The sequence below is a fragment of the Lutjanus erythropterus genome, chromosome 8 (assembly GCF_056507025.1).
Source record: "Lutjanus erythropterus isolate fLutEry1 chromosome 8, fLutEry1.hap2, whole genome shotgun sequence".
NCBI lineage: Eukaryota > Metazoa > Chordata > Actinopteri > Lutjaniformes > Lutjanidae > Lutjanus > Lutjanus erythropterus.
Genome location: NC_139324.1, coordinates 37,307,929 through 37,323,802, shown reverse-complemented (window position 1 = coordinate 37,323,802; position 15,874 = coordinate 37,307,929). Strand labels below are relative to the sequence as shown.

The 15,874-nt window shown below is 38.7% G+C and overlaps 1 protein-coding gene across 2 annotated transcripts in view; it reads right to left on the bottom strand.

Moving 5' to 3' along the window:
* The window catches only part of LOC146323233 (alsin-like), a 30,226-nt gene extending 22,350 nt beyond the window's left edge, over positions 1-7,876 (bottom strand). Inside the window, exons 1-11 of one of the 2 annotated variants that reach the window (XM_084725447.1) lie at positions 7,797-7,876; positions 6,950-7,119; positions 5,744-5,968; positions 5,381-5,571; positions 5,111-5,143; positions 4,815-5,015; positions 3,927-4,051; positions 3,612-3,808; positions 3,180-3,267; positions 2,749-2,939; positions 36-204 (exon numbers count right to left, since the gene is read on the bottom strand). In XM_084725447.1, the coding sequence (XP_084581573.1) occupies positions 36-204; positions 2,749-2,939; positions 3,180-3,267; positions 3,612-3,808; positions 3,927-4,051; positions 4,815-5,015; positions 5,111-5,143; positions 5,381-5,571; positions 5,744-5,968; positions 6,950-7,119; positions 7,797-7,816 (1,610 nt within the window). In that variant the 5' untranslated portion in view covers positions 7,817-7,876. The remainder of the gene's footprint in view (positions 1-35; positions 205-2,748; positions 2,940-3,179; positions 3,268-3,611; positions 3,809-3,926; positions 4,052-4,814; positions 5,016-5,110; positions 5,144-5,380; positions 5,572-5,743; positions 5,969-6,949; positions 7,120-7,796) is intronic. The other variant, XM_084725446.1, reaches the window with a different exon arrangement.
* Between the last annotated feature and the right edge of the window lie 7,998 nt (positions 7,877-15,874).

Sequence of the window (15,874 nt, the reverse complement as noted above, 5' to 3'; positions counted from 1 at the left end):
GGATATATTGTGTGTATATGTTTGTATATCCAGACCTGGCGAGCTGATCTCCGTGTCCCAGCTGACCCTCAGACCCGCGACCCCAGCTCCACACTTCGTTCTCCAGAGACGGCAGCCCGTCTCCGGCTTCCTCCGGGGCTGCAGCCTGGGTCCGACCAGCAGGAGACGGCCTGCAGACACAAGGCCGCCGTTGCCGTGGAGACCCTGAAAGACAAACACACAATCTAGTGGAAAAGTCCTGGTAATGGTGTTACTTCAACCAACTGAACCATCACCTACTAATTACATTTGAGCATCTGTCAAGGCTGCAAATGCACTTCATCTGTCACACGTAACAACAGTCGCTACAAACAGAGGAAAGAGAGTTTGTCTCAGACTGCAACAAGGAGACAGCGGACATGATCAGAGAAAGTCTATACACAAAGAAACACATATAACAAATATAACATGGGCCTGTAACTGGACTGTGTCACTTCTCTCCACAAACAAACTCCACCAGAGTTCACACTACAGTTTTCTGCTTAAATAAACTGCAGTACAAGGGTAAACACTTATAAACTGCACCGAACAGGTTTGGTATGAACACACCCTAACGACTTCTTGTAAAACCCTGTGTCCCCAAAATAGCCTCAGAGAGCCGTGTGAATCTGTCAAGGTGAGGTAAGCAGGTACAGAGCAGGAAAACACAACAATGACAACGGAGAAAAGCAGGAGAACCTTAAAGAAAAAACACTGAACCTTAATGTAAAAAATAAAAGATATCATCATGAGATTATCTGTGTGGACGAATTTTTCTGTTCGGCCACATAAATTAACAAAAGTTATAATTTGCTTACTGCTATTCAATAGCTAATAAATACACAAAGATTTTAGCGACTACTAAAACTGAAAAAATCTGCTGCATGGTTTTCAGATTAAGGACTTTCATTCTGACACTTCTGAAACTCTGGGAAGCCCAGAAAATGAGAAGTTAGTCTGCCGCATCTGCCAGTCATCATCCATTTCCCTGAAGGTCACAGCCTGTGTCTGCCTGTCTTTCCAGTACTGTAAGGTATGATAATTAGATAGTTACGCTATCTTGAGAAAGCAAACAGTTATTCAAGATAACAACACAAATTTTATCTTGGGAGCATGCGCATTCTGTGATCCTGACTTCACATCAGTTGATTTGAGCAGATAACATCAGATGCAGGAGAACTTAGTATTGTTCAGTGTGTTAAAGTGAAAGGCAAACAGAAATCGTTTTGTGTGTTTCTGTTGGAGATAACATTCATATTCTTCTTCCTTGTTTGCCAACACCGCAGCCTGCCGCAAACATTCACTGAATTTCTGAGCATTCGGTTTTGCTGTTCTCTCCATTTTTGCCTCTTTTCTTGTGATTGCTGTGACTTCCAGCTCTGTGGCTGCATCCAATGGGCAACAACATCTGCAATCGCAATTTAGAATATCGCATTTAGATATTTTTTTTTTTAATTACTGTTTATTTTGAATGAGTGAGACTTGACAAAACAACTTAAAATTCAGTTTACGGAGATTATAATTGTGCTTTATTTAACTGCAGACAGAAGAATTTATAAATTATATAAACATTTGAAGGATGACACAAGCCCTAAATTAAATAATGAACATGTTGATCATAAGTTAATCAATGTAGAAGAAAAAAAAACAAATAAAGGGTTATTTTGTCATTCTCCTCTTAACTCACACACAACTCACAATCAGCACACACTCCCATCGACTTGGACTTACAACTTCAAAGGCGTCCTGCAGGTTGTCGCTTCATTAGGAATAATTATCGGCTATATTAGGTTGTAGCCACTTGTGGAGTCGCACATTTTGAACTCAGAGTTGTAGGAGCCTACCTGTCACCAGAAGCCGAAGCCTTTTTCTTTGATGGGGTGGAGGTACTACAGCTCCTAGATAATGATGATGATTCATCATGTGAAAATGATGAGATCAATCGCCATTGATATCTCTCCCCCATCAGATCACGTCCTGAACCACTGTCACTGCCTCTTGGACATTTATGTTTCTTTTGTTACAGGCCATTTCCTGTTTTTGACATCCTTTAGTAGGACAGGTATAGTCTACAGAAGGCAGAGGCTACATGCATTCTTCAATCAAAAGATGGAAACAGTGGGTGCTTCTAGGCATCAAGATGTAGTGTGAATGTTGACAGCTTTTATAAGGGGTAAAATGACCCTTTAGCAGTTCTAGGTATGAATTGTAAGCCCAATAGTTCATAGGATGATTAATAATCCCATTTTAGAGCAAGTCACAAAATGAGAGAGGTAGGGGTTTTATTTTAACAGAGTTAAATGCATTTGAAAATGCCAGGGGAATAAAATAACTCCTTGGTGGTTCCAGTGTTAAAGGAACAGTTGAACAATTTGGGAAACACATATACTTGCTTTACTGCAGACAGTAAAATGAGACAAATGATACCAATCTCATATCTGAAGCTTAACCCAGGAGACAGTTAGCTAGAATGGCTTTGACCAAAGTTCAAAAATACCTCGAAATCTCACTTAACATTATAACTGGTGAAAGTAAAAACTATAAATTGGTTTTATAGGGTATTAAAATCTTTAAATAGATCTTGGTGAACAGCTTCTTCCAGTATTCATGCTAAGCTAAGATAACAGCCCTCTGGTTCCATACTTATGACTCAGGGTATCTTCTCATGTAACTACTGATACAAGACAGAAAACAAGCATGTTTGTGAAAATCAAGTTGTTCACACCATACCGTTCCTACCACGGGTGGGTGTTCCAGGCAGGGAGCGTCTCCTGTTTCCTGCTTCTTTCCCCTTCTGGTTTATGTTTGTGAGACTGGAGCTTTTCTGGCCCTGCAGCGCCTGCTTCTCCGCCTCAAGGCAAAGACGAACATCTTCCAAACACACCGGGGAGGAGGAGTACGCCACGGCTGATCCACTGCTACTGTGGGAAAGAAGGTCAAGGACCAGGGGGGAAACACACTGTAGGTGAGAATCATCGTGGTATGTGAAGCTGCAGCAGCGTGTGTGTATCTGCATTAGTAGAAAATCCTCCTTAATATTCTACATTTTTTAAGTTAGGCTTGACTTTTAGGTGCAGTGGAATCACTTGAATAAAATGAAGATACACAGAAATTGTGATTCTTGACCAGAACGCTTCACTGTCAGCTAAACCTGGTCTTACTTGTAGTTTCGACTCTTAATTTGCGATTCTTCTTTGTAACTGGATGTCAACAGATCTGTGGAAGGAGTTGAGGAAACACAGCTGTCATCTGGAGAGAATGATGGCGAGAGAGAAGGAAGAAAAACATTAGAGACTGAAGGAGAACAAATATAGATTAAAAACTAAATCTATAAAGAACAAAATAACAAACAATTGAGTAAAGAAACAAATGAATCAGAATCAAAAAGGCAAACACACAACAGAACAAGCAAAACAATGAAAATTAATGAGCAACTACAAACAAATAAAGGAACTTGTGAAAAAGAATAAACAAGTTTAGGAACAAAAAAGCAAAATCAACACAGAGATAAAGATATGAATGAAGTAATACATAAAAGAACAAATTTAAAAAACTCAAAACAAAGGAAGAAGGAACAGAACTGAAATACCAACCTGAGGTGTAACTGCTCAGTGAGTCGGTGTCTCCAGGCCCGGAGGTGAAACTGGAGAGTTTCTGAAGCATGTTCTGAAGTTCTGCTTCATCGGGGAAAGCAGAGTTCTTATTGGATGTCCAGCCTGACAGCTGGTGGGACTTCGGGCTGCCGTCTGTCTGAGTCAGGGGGTCGGTCTGTCCCACGGAAAGATTCTTCCTGAAGTTTAGCAACGGAGGAAGGGGAAAGAAGAGAAAAAGTCAAATAGAGAAAAAAAAACGCTTATTACAAAAATATAAATATTGAGGGATAAAAAGAGAGTTATGTAACACTGTACTGTTTATTGTTAGTTTTGCCATCTTCAGAAAGTGGACATGAACCGGCTGCAGAGCCGGGGCTGCTGCCAGCTGACCTTCCACCAGGCTGGAGCCTTCGCCTGGGGCCTCTTCTTCTGGGCGAAGTCTGGGAACACAAAACCAAAGAGGGGCTTCATCCAGAGCTGGGCAATATGCCTCAGAAATAATATCTCCATATTTTTAGGCTTTGCCAGGATATATCTCAATATAAATTTTTTTCTAGAATGACATGCCATAAATTCTCAGGCAGTGCAAACACAGGATTAGGGCTGGGTGATATGGACAAAATTAAATACATTATTTTTCAGCTAATAACTTGACATTTTTTGTGCATGCTTATGTCATGGCTGAAAGCAGAAGCACTTTACTTTAAAAGGAAAAACACATTTTATACAAAGAACATCAGATTACACATCATATTTATCACCTAATAAAGGATACTTTTTTCAAGTTGTTTTTTCTCTGTTTTATAACAGTGCAATACATATCATGTCATGGACTTTTTTATTGTGGTATTATTATACCTTCAGCTTTTGGTATTGTTGCATCCCAACTCTTAAAACATAAAAACTTGCAGAACTGAGCAGTATGATGTAGAGCTATAGCTGCTGAAAAATCTCTGTAATGATTCCAAAGATTCTGTGGTGCCAGGCCACAGGAGTGACTGGTTTAAAAGTTAACCTAAAACATTTTTATAGCCTCTAGGTATTCTTCTTTGAAGCCACTACAAGAAGTTTTTAACTGGTTATGAAACAGTCTCAATTTATTACTGGTGCCTCTGACCAACATAAGCAGATTCATGAGAAGATCGTTACAAGCTCCCTGCAGAAGCTTTAATTTCTCCCTCTTGGGAGTTTTTTTTGTTTTACCTCGCCTGTCATGGCTTCAGTCAGCTCCACCCCCAGAGGACAGTAGTGACCACCATCAACTGCAGACAGCTCCTCCCTTTCAGTCGCTGAGTAGTGTGGTGACTGGCCCCGCTCCCTCTTTTCAGAGGGAGTCTGGGTATTGTAGTTCTGTGGAGGTAAACTGTGAACCAGAGCCAAGCTGTGGTATGCACCACAAGCCACCTGCATGAAATAAATAGAGATGCTATTTCTGGAAACAGAACATAGTATTTTTTTTGTATAAATGCGGCGACCTGGGTATCAGGAAGAGAAAGTACCTGAACTACATGTCTGCCTGCCAAATGCTCCACCTGTGCCAGAGATGGAAATAACACAAATGTGATAACTGAATTAAAATATAAAGTTCTGTCAACTGTACACACACACACACACACACACACACACACACACACACACACACACACACACAGGGTAAAGTATTTAACATTTAACACAGTTCAAGTATCCACAACATGGTTTTCACTCTGACTTACTGACATTTGACTGAATTCTGATGATGAAATTCACCGAGTCTTACTCAAACTCACCTTCTGTGGTCTCCACACAGGGAAGGTGTTGGTAACCAGGCCAAGCTGGCAGCCGCTGCCCCACGCCCACAGCTCGTTCTGGGCCGACAGAGCCAGGCTGTGCTCCCGGCCAAAGGCCAGATCCACAACTCGGACCACCGCTGGAGGAACAACATCGTTGTCCACCACAGTGACCGGGCACGGCTCTGAAACTGACACAGGATATTTTACATAGATTACATTTCCCCAACATGCATTAAATGATAATACACGTACTGACTGACTTAAGAAGAGAAAGAAAGACATGAAAGGAGGGATGAAAGAATTGGCTTAGAGGAATGGATGGAGGGAAGGAAGGAAAGAAGGAAGGAAGCGTTGACTAACCTGTGATGTTTGTGGCTGTGCCCTTCTCAGTCAGCCCACACTGACCCGCAGTGTTCTCCCCCCACATGTAAACATTGCCCTGCTCGCTCAGCGCTCCACAGTGAAAGCCGCCGGCAGCCACACGGATCACCGTCCTCCCCAGCAGAGAGGCCTCCAGCACCGGAGCAGACACCGGGACGCTCAGATCTCTCCACAACAGCTCACCGAATGAATACACCAGACCACCTGCAAGACAGCAACGACTGAGTAACAACAAATTCTGACACCAAATTTGAGCCAACTGATAAATTAATACTAGATCAATACTGTGACATTAAATTTTCTTGCATAAATTAACAGCCCAACTGGACAAGTGGCAATAAAGAATTGAACTGGAAGAGTATTTTACTAAGTGATTCATCTTTGATGCAATTTCTCATGCAAAACAGGAGAAAATGCTGTTTTCATTTTTCAAATATGGATATTTTTCTTTGCTTTTCTTCATTTATTATCATATTAGACTGAATATCTTTGGGTTTTGGACTGACAAAACAGGACATGACAATTAACTTTTGTCTTTGTTGTTATTTGATAACTGCTAACAAATAAAACAATTTGTACAGGTGGCAAGTAAAAAATGACTTTAAGCAAGTAGATGTTTGACTCAAAGGGAAAAAACATCAACACTGAACCCTGTTTTATATCCGATTCTCTTCAACTGATACACAAACTAGGGCTGCAACTAACAAATATTTTTACTGTTGATTAATCTGTCGATTATTTTTACTTGATTAGTTGTTTGGTCTATAAAATGCCAGAAAACGGTAATAAATGTCAAACACTGCTTCCCAAAGCCCAAGATGACATCCAAAGATATTCTGTTTTGTTCACAAGCCAAATATTTTCAGTTCACTGTCAGAAAAGAGTAAAGAAACAAGAAAAGTTTTACATTTAAGAAACTACAATCAGAATAAAAATAATTCAAACCGCTTAACAGATTATCAAAATAGTCTGTGCTTAATTTAGTAATTGATAAATAATTGATCAATCATTGCAGCTCTAGCACAGGCATATGGTTTGTTACAAGTATCTAAAAAAAATAACAAAAACAGTTTAGTTTAGTATTTCAATACCATATTAATAATACCAAGATATTAAATAACTATTGAATTAATTGAACAATCCTGTTGGCACAGAGCAGCTCTATTTTATTTCACTCACACTCACCCTGTGTCAGCAGGAGTCCATGGTGTTCTCCCAGGGCGGCTTGCAGAACAGGCCTGGACAGGAGCACTCTCTGTGGGCAGAGCTGAGCACTGGGGCCCCCTGACTGCCAGATGTGGAGCAGTCCTCGCTCTGGAGGTGTGGGGGCCCGCTTATCTGGCTCATCTGCAGAGCTGCATTAACACACGCAAATATATTACTATTAATTTTTAACCTAGCAATATCCTAGTGTTGAAACTTGTTGTGGTTTAGCGACACGAACATACTGTATGTTGGATTAAATTCCTTCTCATTCATCCGTAAACCAATAATTGCTTGTTCAGCGCCTGCAGGCCCTGACATGCTGGTATGTTTTGAGGGAGGAGTACAACATCTGTAGATGACTGAATAGCAGCAATGTACATCACAGGGTCATACAGGACGAATATATACTGCAGAGCTGCAGTTAAGAGGCTCAACACTGGTCAGAAACTCCTCTGACATGGATCTGATATCACTGCAGTCCATCGTGGAGTTTCCTTACAGTGAAATCAATTAGCAAAGACACGACATATCTAGAGGATCAAACATCTAAAACTGAGTAACAGTATTACCAACTCTAAACAGTTTGTCACTTGACCTGAACTAATGGTATGAATGTTGCTATATCCAATAACCAAAGATGGACTGAGAGACATCAGTGGTCGATCTAATCTCACATCGAGTCTGAATCACTTCCAAAGGAAACAGGATTTTAGCGGCATCTTGCTTTGATATTCAACATTTTTCCACTGGTGAGATATAAACAGGAGAGGATCACCTCAAACATGTGTGTGTGTGTGTGTGTGTGTGTGTGTGAGTGAGTGATTACCTCTCCTCTCTGTTCTCCATCACTTCAGACTCCCATTCCACAGGACAGTGAAGGCATCTTTATGAACATTTCTCCAAAGCCTGTCTCAGTTCAAAGAGAATAGTCTGTCCTGTTTTGACCCCTCTTGGTTCATCTGGTTTATTCTGGTACTTATTCTTTAAAAAAAGAGAAGAAGAAGAAGAAGAAGAAGAGAAACAATGCTCCATGCTTCTTACATGCTTTCAGTGGTAGAAGAAGTATCCAGATCTCTGAAAGTGGCTACAAGGAACTTTCATACTGTGTTGATTTTTGGAGACTCCTGTGGGCAAAAGTTGTAGTATTTCCTCCTCCATAACCAAAAAAATAATGAAAATGTAAACACAGGAGAATTCAACCTCATGTTTGCAGGTAATACAGAGGCCTCAGTAATAAATTTACACTGTTTCATTAACAGATATGTAGTGTATTCAACTAAATGTAGCATTACTAGAGTGTAAAATTACTCTGTTACAAGTAATAGTCCTACATTCATTTTCATTGTCAATTAAGCTGTTAATTGCTTGATTAATAGATGAGCTGTTTGCTCTGTAAAGTGTCAGAAAAAGTCGATCAGTGTTTTCCAAAGCCCAAAATGACGCCCATAAATGTTTTGTTTTACCCAAAATACAGAGACATTCAATTAACTGGCATAAAGTAGCAGAGAAACCTAAAAAATATATGAGCTGCAATGATTAATCAATTATTAAACAATTATTAAATTAATCATAAAGTGAATATCTTTGTGTTGTGGACAAAATCTAGCATTTGAGGTCGTCATCTTTGGTTTTGGAAAACAGTGATCGCCTATGAAGATAATCTTATTTGCAGCCCTAGAAAATATTTATGCTAAGAGAGAATTTAGATTTTTTTTCTTTAAAAGACATAATCAAAACAAGTAGATTCTAAAAAATAGTTGGGAAATTGATTTAATAATCAGTTCATTAGTTATTAATTGTTGCAGTGTTATAAAAATACTACTTAAAATACAAACGTTATTAACATAAAAATATACGTACGGGAAATAAAAGCAGTCATTATGCACAATATCTCATTGCAGATTCACATCGTATTACTGAATTACTGAATTTCATGTATGAACTTGAGTTTAATGTTGCAATTGATAAAGATTTTAATTAAATTATAGCCTGTGACGCTACTGCTGGGTACCTTAACCTCTAATATATTATAATTTATGTTGATTTATAGTTTGCATTAATAATCAGAACTAGTAACGAAAGACAGAAAATGAGTGTAGAACAGGAGGAGTAAAATAGTGCGATACTTGCCCCCAAACTATAGAGGAATATAAGTATAAAGTAGCGTACACGGTAAATATTCCAGTACCGTTTATTTAGAGGTACAGTGGTGAAGTAAATGTAGCCACTTAGCTTAGCTATACGATCCTCACCTGTTTCGGTATCTATGGAAACAAAGGCCTCGACCACTCTAAAGTTATTTAACGTTAAAGCCATTTACGTACAGAGATTAGCTCATAAACAGCAGGCGTGTCACGAGTGAACGTTAACGACTGACATAAAGAGAGACAACTGTAATTATCTGTCCAAGTCAGTTTTACACATAAGCTAACGTTAGCAACGTTTGACTTTCCATTAGAGTAAAGCATGAAGGTCGAGTAACATCAGGGACACATATTTAAACTGAACTTGGCTAGCTGAATGCTAGAACAGCTAAAGAAGCTAACTATAAACTTACCGACTGCCAGTTTGAACTCCGGAGATCGTCGCGGGGATTAATGACTCTGAATGAGTCCGGACATCTGTCCAGTGTCCGTGTCACTGAAGAGACACCGAGCTATGACATTGTTTGATATTCAAATCTGTGCAGCGCAGTGAAAGCAGAAGTTGTGTCTTGACAGTTCTGTGTTGTTGTTTTTTGGGGAGCCAGCTCTCCGATCGATGGCAGCCGGGCAGGGACAAACACTACGGCTGTGCCCCACCTGTTGCTGCTGCCGCGATAGTAAAAGGAAGAGGTCTCACTCTGACTCTGTTTCAAGTGCTGGAGTTTTTTTTTTTTTTTTTTTTTTTTTTAGAGATATAGATATTTATCCTTACCTTCTTTGATTCATTTAATAATTCAGGCGTTAGCAGATTTTGGTCCCTTAGAATGCCTTAACTGACCAATCAGAATCAAGCATTTAACAAAGCAATGTAATAATGTAGAAATACTCTACAATAAAAGTTCTGCATTCCAAAACTATTAAGTACAAGTAAACAGAATGGCTCATTTCAGAAATTGTAAATTGTATTTAGATGATTATATGTGATGCATTAATATGTGCATCACTTGACTGTTGCAGCTGGTGAAGGTGGCATTAATTTTAATTACTTAATACTGGGTAATGCTGGGTAGTTTAATGTATAATAGCCTAATATGGCATATTTTTGTCAATTTCTTTTTACTAATTCCCTGAATCTGTAAAGTACCTAGTAACTGGAGCTGTATGTAGTGAAGTAGATCAGAAAGTACAATATTTCCCTGTTGCTCTGTAGAGGAGTAACATTATAAAGTAGCATAAAAAGGAATTACTGAGGTAAAATGCAAGTACCTAAAAATGTGCTTAAACCTACTACAAGGAGTCCTTAACAGGTTATGAAACAGTCTCAGTTTAACACTGATGCCTCTATGTGACCTACATATTTAGATCATTTTTGTTTTTGATGTCATATTTTGTAGCAACGGTTGTGGAAACACCATTGCTTTTGTCCACGGAGCCTTCCAAAATAAGTAAAACTAAACTGCTGTTCACAGGCTGATGCATCAGTATTAATCTAATAATGTCAGATAAAATCATGTATCAGGGGACATTTTGAATGCATTGTTGTGTCGTCACATGTACTGGTACTTTCACATAAGTCAAGAGTGTGAATATTTCCTCCATGACTGGTGTTGGAACAGCAGAGGTCTCTCTCTCCTCTGAGCTCAGACTCAGACTGGCTCTTACAAGTCGAGCGCCAGGACCTGTAGAGTACAAATAGTCTACACCAGACACAGACACATTTACACTTATCAGGGTTGAAATGTAGGCTACATAAAGTGACATTGTGAACCAGGTCCTTGCAGTGATACAGCATAAGGTTTTTTATGTTAATACAAAGTATAATCTTTGCTATAATGTTCGTTGTTTCAAATGAAGCTGATTTTTTTTACTCTTCTTCTCACTTCTGCACTGCAGAATTTACATTAACAGATAAAAAACTGTGTAAATATCTTCTACCGCTTCATCCTTTTTCCTCTTTTCCTTTCCTTAGCCTTCCTTTCACCCATGTTCGTGATCAGCCCTTGTTTGCCGTTTTAGTGCTTTCTATATAAAAGTGTCCAGCAGGTTTTGGCTCTGACTTTTATTGCCTGCAGTAAAACGGGGGGGAAAAAAAGAAGAAAAAAAAAAGAACAAGGTGGAGAATCCAGAGAAAGAGAGTCTAATATTTTTGCCATCTTGAAGCTGAGACATGAGACATCAAAGGGTCACCGCTGCTGGCATCAGCTTCTGGGGTCTTACGTGCAGCATGTGCTCCTTTTTCTTGCTGATCTAATATTCTGTTTTCATCAGACAAACATCTCGGTGTTGTGAAGTTCAGCTCTATCATCTTAACACACGAACTGATGTCATCGGTGCTCATTTTCTATTTTCAAACCATCAGCCTCATTGGTTTACAAGTTCACCAGTCTCTGTTAAAGAAATCTAAAAGTGATGTGTGTGTGTTTGTCTGGAGGTTCAGTGATGCAGGAAACTGCAAAAAAAGATGCTTTGAGAACAACATAAGTGTTTGTGGCCAAATTTTTGAGAGTCTCATTCATGAGTTTTGGTGTCACATGATGATGAACATGTGAACTTGGAAGCTTCATATTGCTGCAGATCAAACCCACAGATGTCAGACTTCTCACCAGAACCTGAACAGCAAACTTTTACAATTAGCTTCTGCTTTTAACTGTAATACTGTGCCACAATGACAACTATAACAATAATCTGCATTAAAAAAAACATGAATATAATGAAGAACATGATTTATTTTATTTATTTATTTTGTTTGGTCTTCTTTACCCTGTTTTATCTAGTCCTACATGTAAGTTTTCTTTAACTCTGTGTTATTAATGTTGCATTTAAATCTATTTTGTTTCTATCTGAAATTTGAAACCGACTATATAGATGTTATTTCATTCTATTACAGGCTTTCACATGTTCTTATTGTCAGTTTGTCAGTCATCTGTTAAGCATTAACCTGTATGAAAGGTGTTATACAAATAAAATTCAATTGATTGATTGATTGAAATAAGTGTTACTTAAAAGATAATGAGGTTATAAAGTGCTTATTAACATAAATATGTATTAGAGCAAATTAATATGTTTATTGCAAGATCATAAGCACTTATGAGAAACTTGTTAACAATGAGGTTTATTAATCCTTTATTATGCACCAACTGACGTTAACTAGTATATTTTGGGGGTACTGGATCTTAAATGTGAGCAATGCTTATTAGGGTTACTTAATCCTTTATCATGCACCTATTAACAGTTAACCATGTTTTTAATAATATTAGTAGAAGTGGTAGTTTCAGGCTTTTTGCCTTATCGGACTGCTGCAGAGAGAGGGGAGAGATTTGAGAGTATGATGGGAAAATCCGAGCTGCATTCAAGGACACCTTTATGACTCAGGACATGGGTTACACACCCTACCAGGTGAGCTGCCAGGGGACCCCATGTGACTTGAAGCCCAACTTTATTTATAAAGAACCTTTCATGTAAACATGCAGGCCAAAATACAGCTAGATGGCGTGGCCTTAAATTTGGGTTTAAACAATGTGAAAACTACTTGCAACAAGCAAGATGTTTATTACAAATTGTGCTTTCAAATGTCATGTTAGTTGCAGCTCATGCGCAATCAGACGGGCCAAACTGAGAATATTTTGTATTTTTAAAACAAATGAACACCGTTCCCATTCTTCCTGTACCCTATTCACGCACACACACACATATATACACGGTAACCCCATGTCGTGACCTGAGCAGCCAGTATTCTCCCGTCCAAGTCTTCTCGTAAACTTCTACTGCTGCTGGAAACAACACAACCTGGATTTACAAGACTGCAGAAGCTGTGTGTGTGTGTGTGTGTGTGTGTGTGTGTGTGTGTGTGTGTGTGTGTGTGTGTGTGTGTGTGTGTGTGTGTGTGTGTGTGTGTGTGGGTACAGGGTTACAGCCAGGCCGCAGAAACACAGCAAGTCTGGGAGCGCAGTTTGATTGACCACAATGTCGTGAGGAGAGGAGAAGGTAACACACACACTCTGTAACCTGCCTCAGAGCTTATAATGTCTTTGCAGCACCATCATCTATGTGTGATATAGTTTCACTGACGACATTTTTGCAATTTCTGCCAGTGTTTTTCTTTAAAGGGACAGTTCATCCTCTAATCAAAAACAAATATGTTTCCTCTTACCTGTAGTTCTATTTATCATGTAGATTTTTGTGGTGTGAGCTGCAGAGTTTTGGAGATATCAGCTGTAGAGACTCTGCCTTCTGTCCAATATAATGGGACTTGGCTCAAAGAGCCAGAAGGTACATTTGCTAAATTCAAAATCAAAGTGTCTTTCCAGAAATCATGACACTATTTACTTTCTAGTAGTAGAAAGTAGTTCCAATGGATTTTACCATAGCAAGAAAATAGTTCCTACATGAAACTGCTCACAACAAGGTCTGTGGATTATCTTTAATAACTGGGTCATGATTTCTGGAAGAAGACTTTGCTGTTGAGTTTTTCAGCTTTTAGCACTTTGAGCAAAATGAGCTGCATACCATTTAGTTCCATAAAGAGAAAGCATTTATATGTCCAGTATCACCAAAACTCCATCGAGATGGATAAATAGCACTATGGGTAAGAGAAAATAGTGTATTTTTGTTTTTAGGGTGAACTCCCCCTTTAAATCTACAAATCCTGCATTCCAACTTTTGTAGAGGAAACAGTCCAGATGCTTCTAGGATGAAAAAAAGATTAAAAAAACAAAACAATACAAGACACCATGAAAACATATTTTAGGTCAAACAGACATCATTGGTTCAGCAGTGTGTTCTCTACAGGTGAATCTTCCAAAGTTAACTTGTGGAACGTGTGTAAGATCCAACACAACTTGATGTTCTCTTCTCAGCTTTGTATTAGTTTTTTTAATCAGTTTATCCGTTTTTTTTTTTAATTTTATTTTGATGTAGTTTGATGTCAAAAGAAGAAAAAATTCAACTTTGTTTCAGAGACAGCAAGGGAGGGGCTTAATTCTAACTATCTGGCACTGGAAGTACCCTGTGTGTGTGTGTGTGTGTGTGTGTGTGTGTGTGTGTGTGTGTGTGTGTGTGTGTGTGTGTGTGTGCGTGTAGGCAGCGTATTTAAAGAACATTGAAAACACATGTCTGGAGCCTGATAAAAACATTTTAGGCGCAGGGTAATTTGGCACGATCTTTACGTACACACAAGCACACAAGCACGCTCCCTTGGGTGGAGGAAGTTTGACCTTCTGGGAAACAACGTTTACATGCATTAAACAGAGGAGCGCACTCAATACAGTGCATATGTTCACCAGGCAACAGATGATGAGGCACCTATTACAGTGCCACCATGACTGCCAGGTATACGGGAGTAGTGTACGTCATCTTGTCTAGAAGTTTCTAATCAAGTGTTTCAGTAAAGTACGTCTTCTTTCGTTTTCTTTAAGATGTATAGTGGTGGTGTTGTATCTGAGCATCCTGGGTTCACTTTACTGTAAACTAGAAACAATGAAGGGCACGATTATTACAAACTTCTCAATTTAAATAAAAAGTTGTTATTTTTATGCTATCCCAAGCAACCAGGCAGTTTTACAACAATTTAACAGATACAGAGATCTACATTTTTGGAGAAACTCACAAATGCTGAAATTCTTAATAGTTTAAACTTGTGCTTACTTGTCCATGGAGTCTGCATGACCCAGTGGAAGTTGTGGCTCTTCAGAAGGTTACTGTTATGCACTGTAAAATCTAATAAGTTTGGTGTAAAATTATGCTCATTGCCTCAAAAACAAAAAACAAAAAAAACAAAGTAAAGTAAAGTTGAGATTTTAAAGTAAAAATAACTTAGACTAACCTGTTCATTGTGAGTGTGAGTGCTTGTTTACTTGAGTGTGCAAAACTCATATCAACACTTTATGTATCTATAAAGACATTGTACTCTTTGTTGACGGTACTGGCCAGATAACTAGATACATAAGGTAATACTGTGAACTGATCATCCCCGACCCTCCACCCAGTTTCTCATCAGATCCACACCAATGGACTGTTTCTTCTCCTTTTGAACTGAGAATGATGAGGTTGCCAAGAGGTGAAGAATTTACATAAAGTGTTCAAGTCCTGGGTTGTACCTTTTTATCCTTGTTAGTCACGCTGCAGCAGTATGACCACATATTGTTGGAGATATAACAGATAAGCCAAGTTATCCCTAACCAGCAGGCACATAAACCTGGCGTTGAATTTCTACAAGACAGCAACAAAAAAAACATTAAACATTTCAAACATTAAAAAAACAAAAACAAAAAAAGAATAAAAACATAAAATGCCTGCGTACTACTCATCTGGTGTAATCCAAGGCTCTTAAAGCCCCAACAGGGGAGACTTGGATTATGCCAGATGAGCAGTATGCAGGCATTTTATATATTTTTTTCCAGTTGGTTTTTACATTTGAAAACTGGTCACCATTCACTTCCATTGTTTGGGAGATTCTGAAACACTGTTTTCCTGTGAAACTCCAGCAGTGTTTTGCGGACTAAAGGACTAAACCCGACCAAATGTACAATGACAGATACAATGTTGTGATTATGCACAGGAAAATCTGTGAAGTCACACAGAGATGCTTCTTAAAAAGTTTAAAGAGATGATATTTATTTATTTTTTATTTTAGATGCAGAAAGCACATCATATTGCATCAGCTGGAAAGAGTTCATACTTTGGTTTGGGTGCTTTTGGAGCAGTACAGCCACTCTAATAATCTTTCCATGTTTTAGTTTTCAAGCCTGTTATTAGTTTTTAT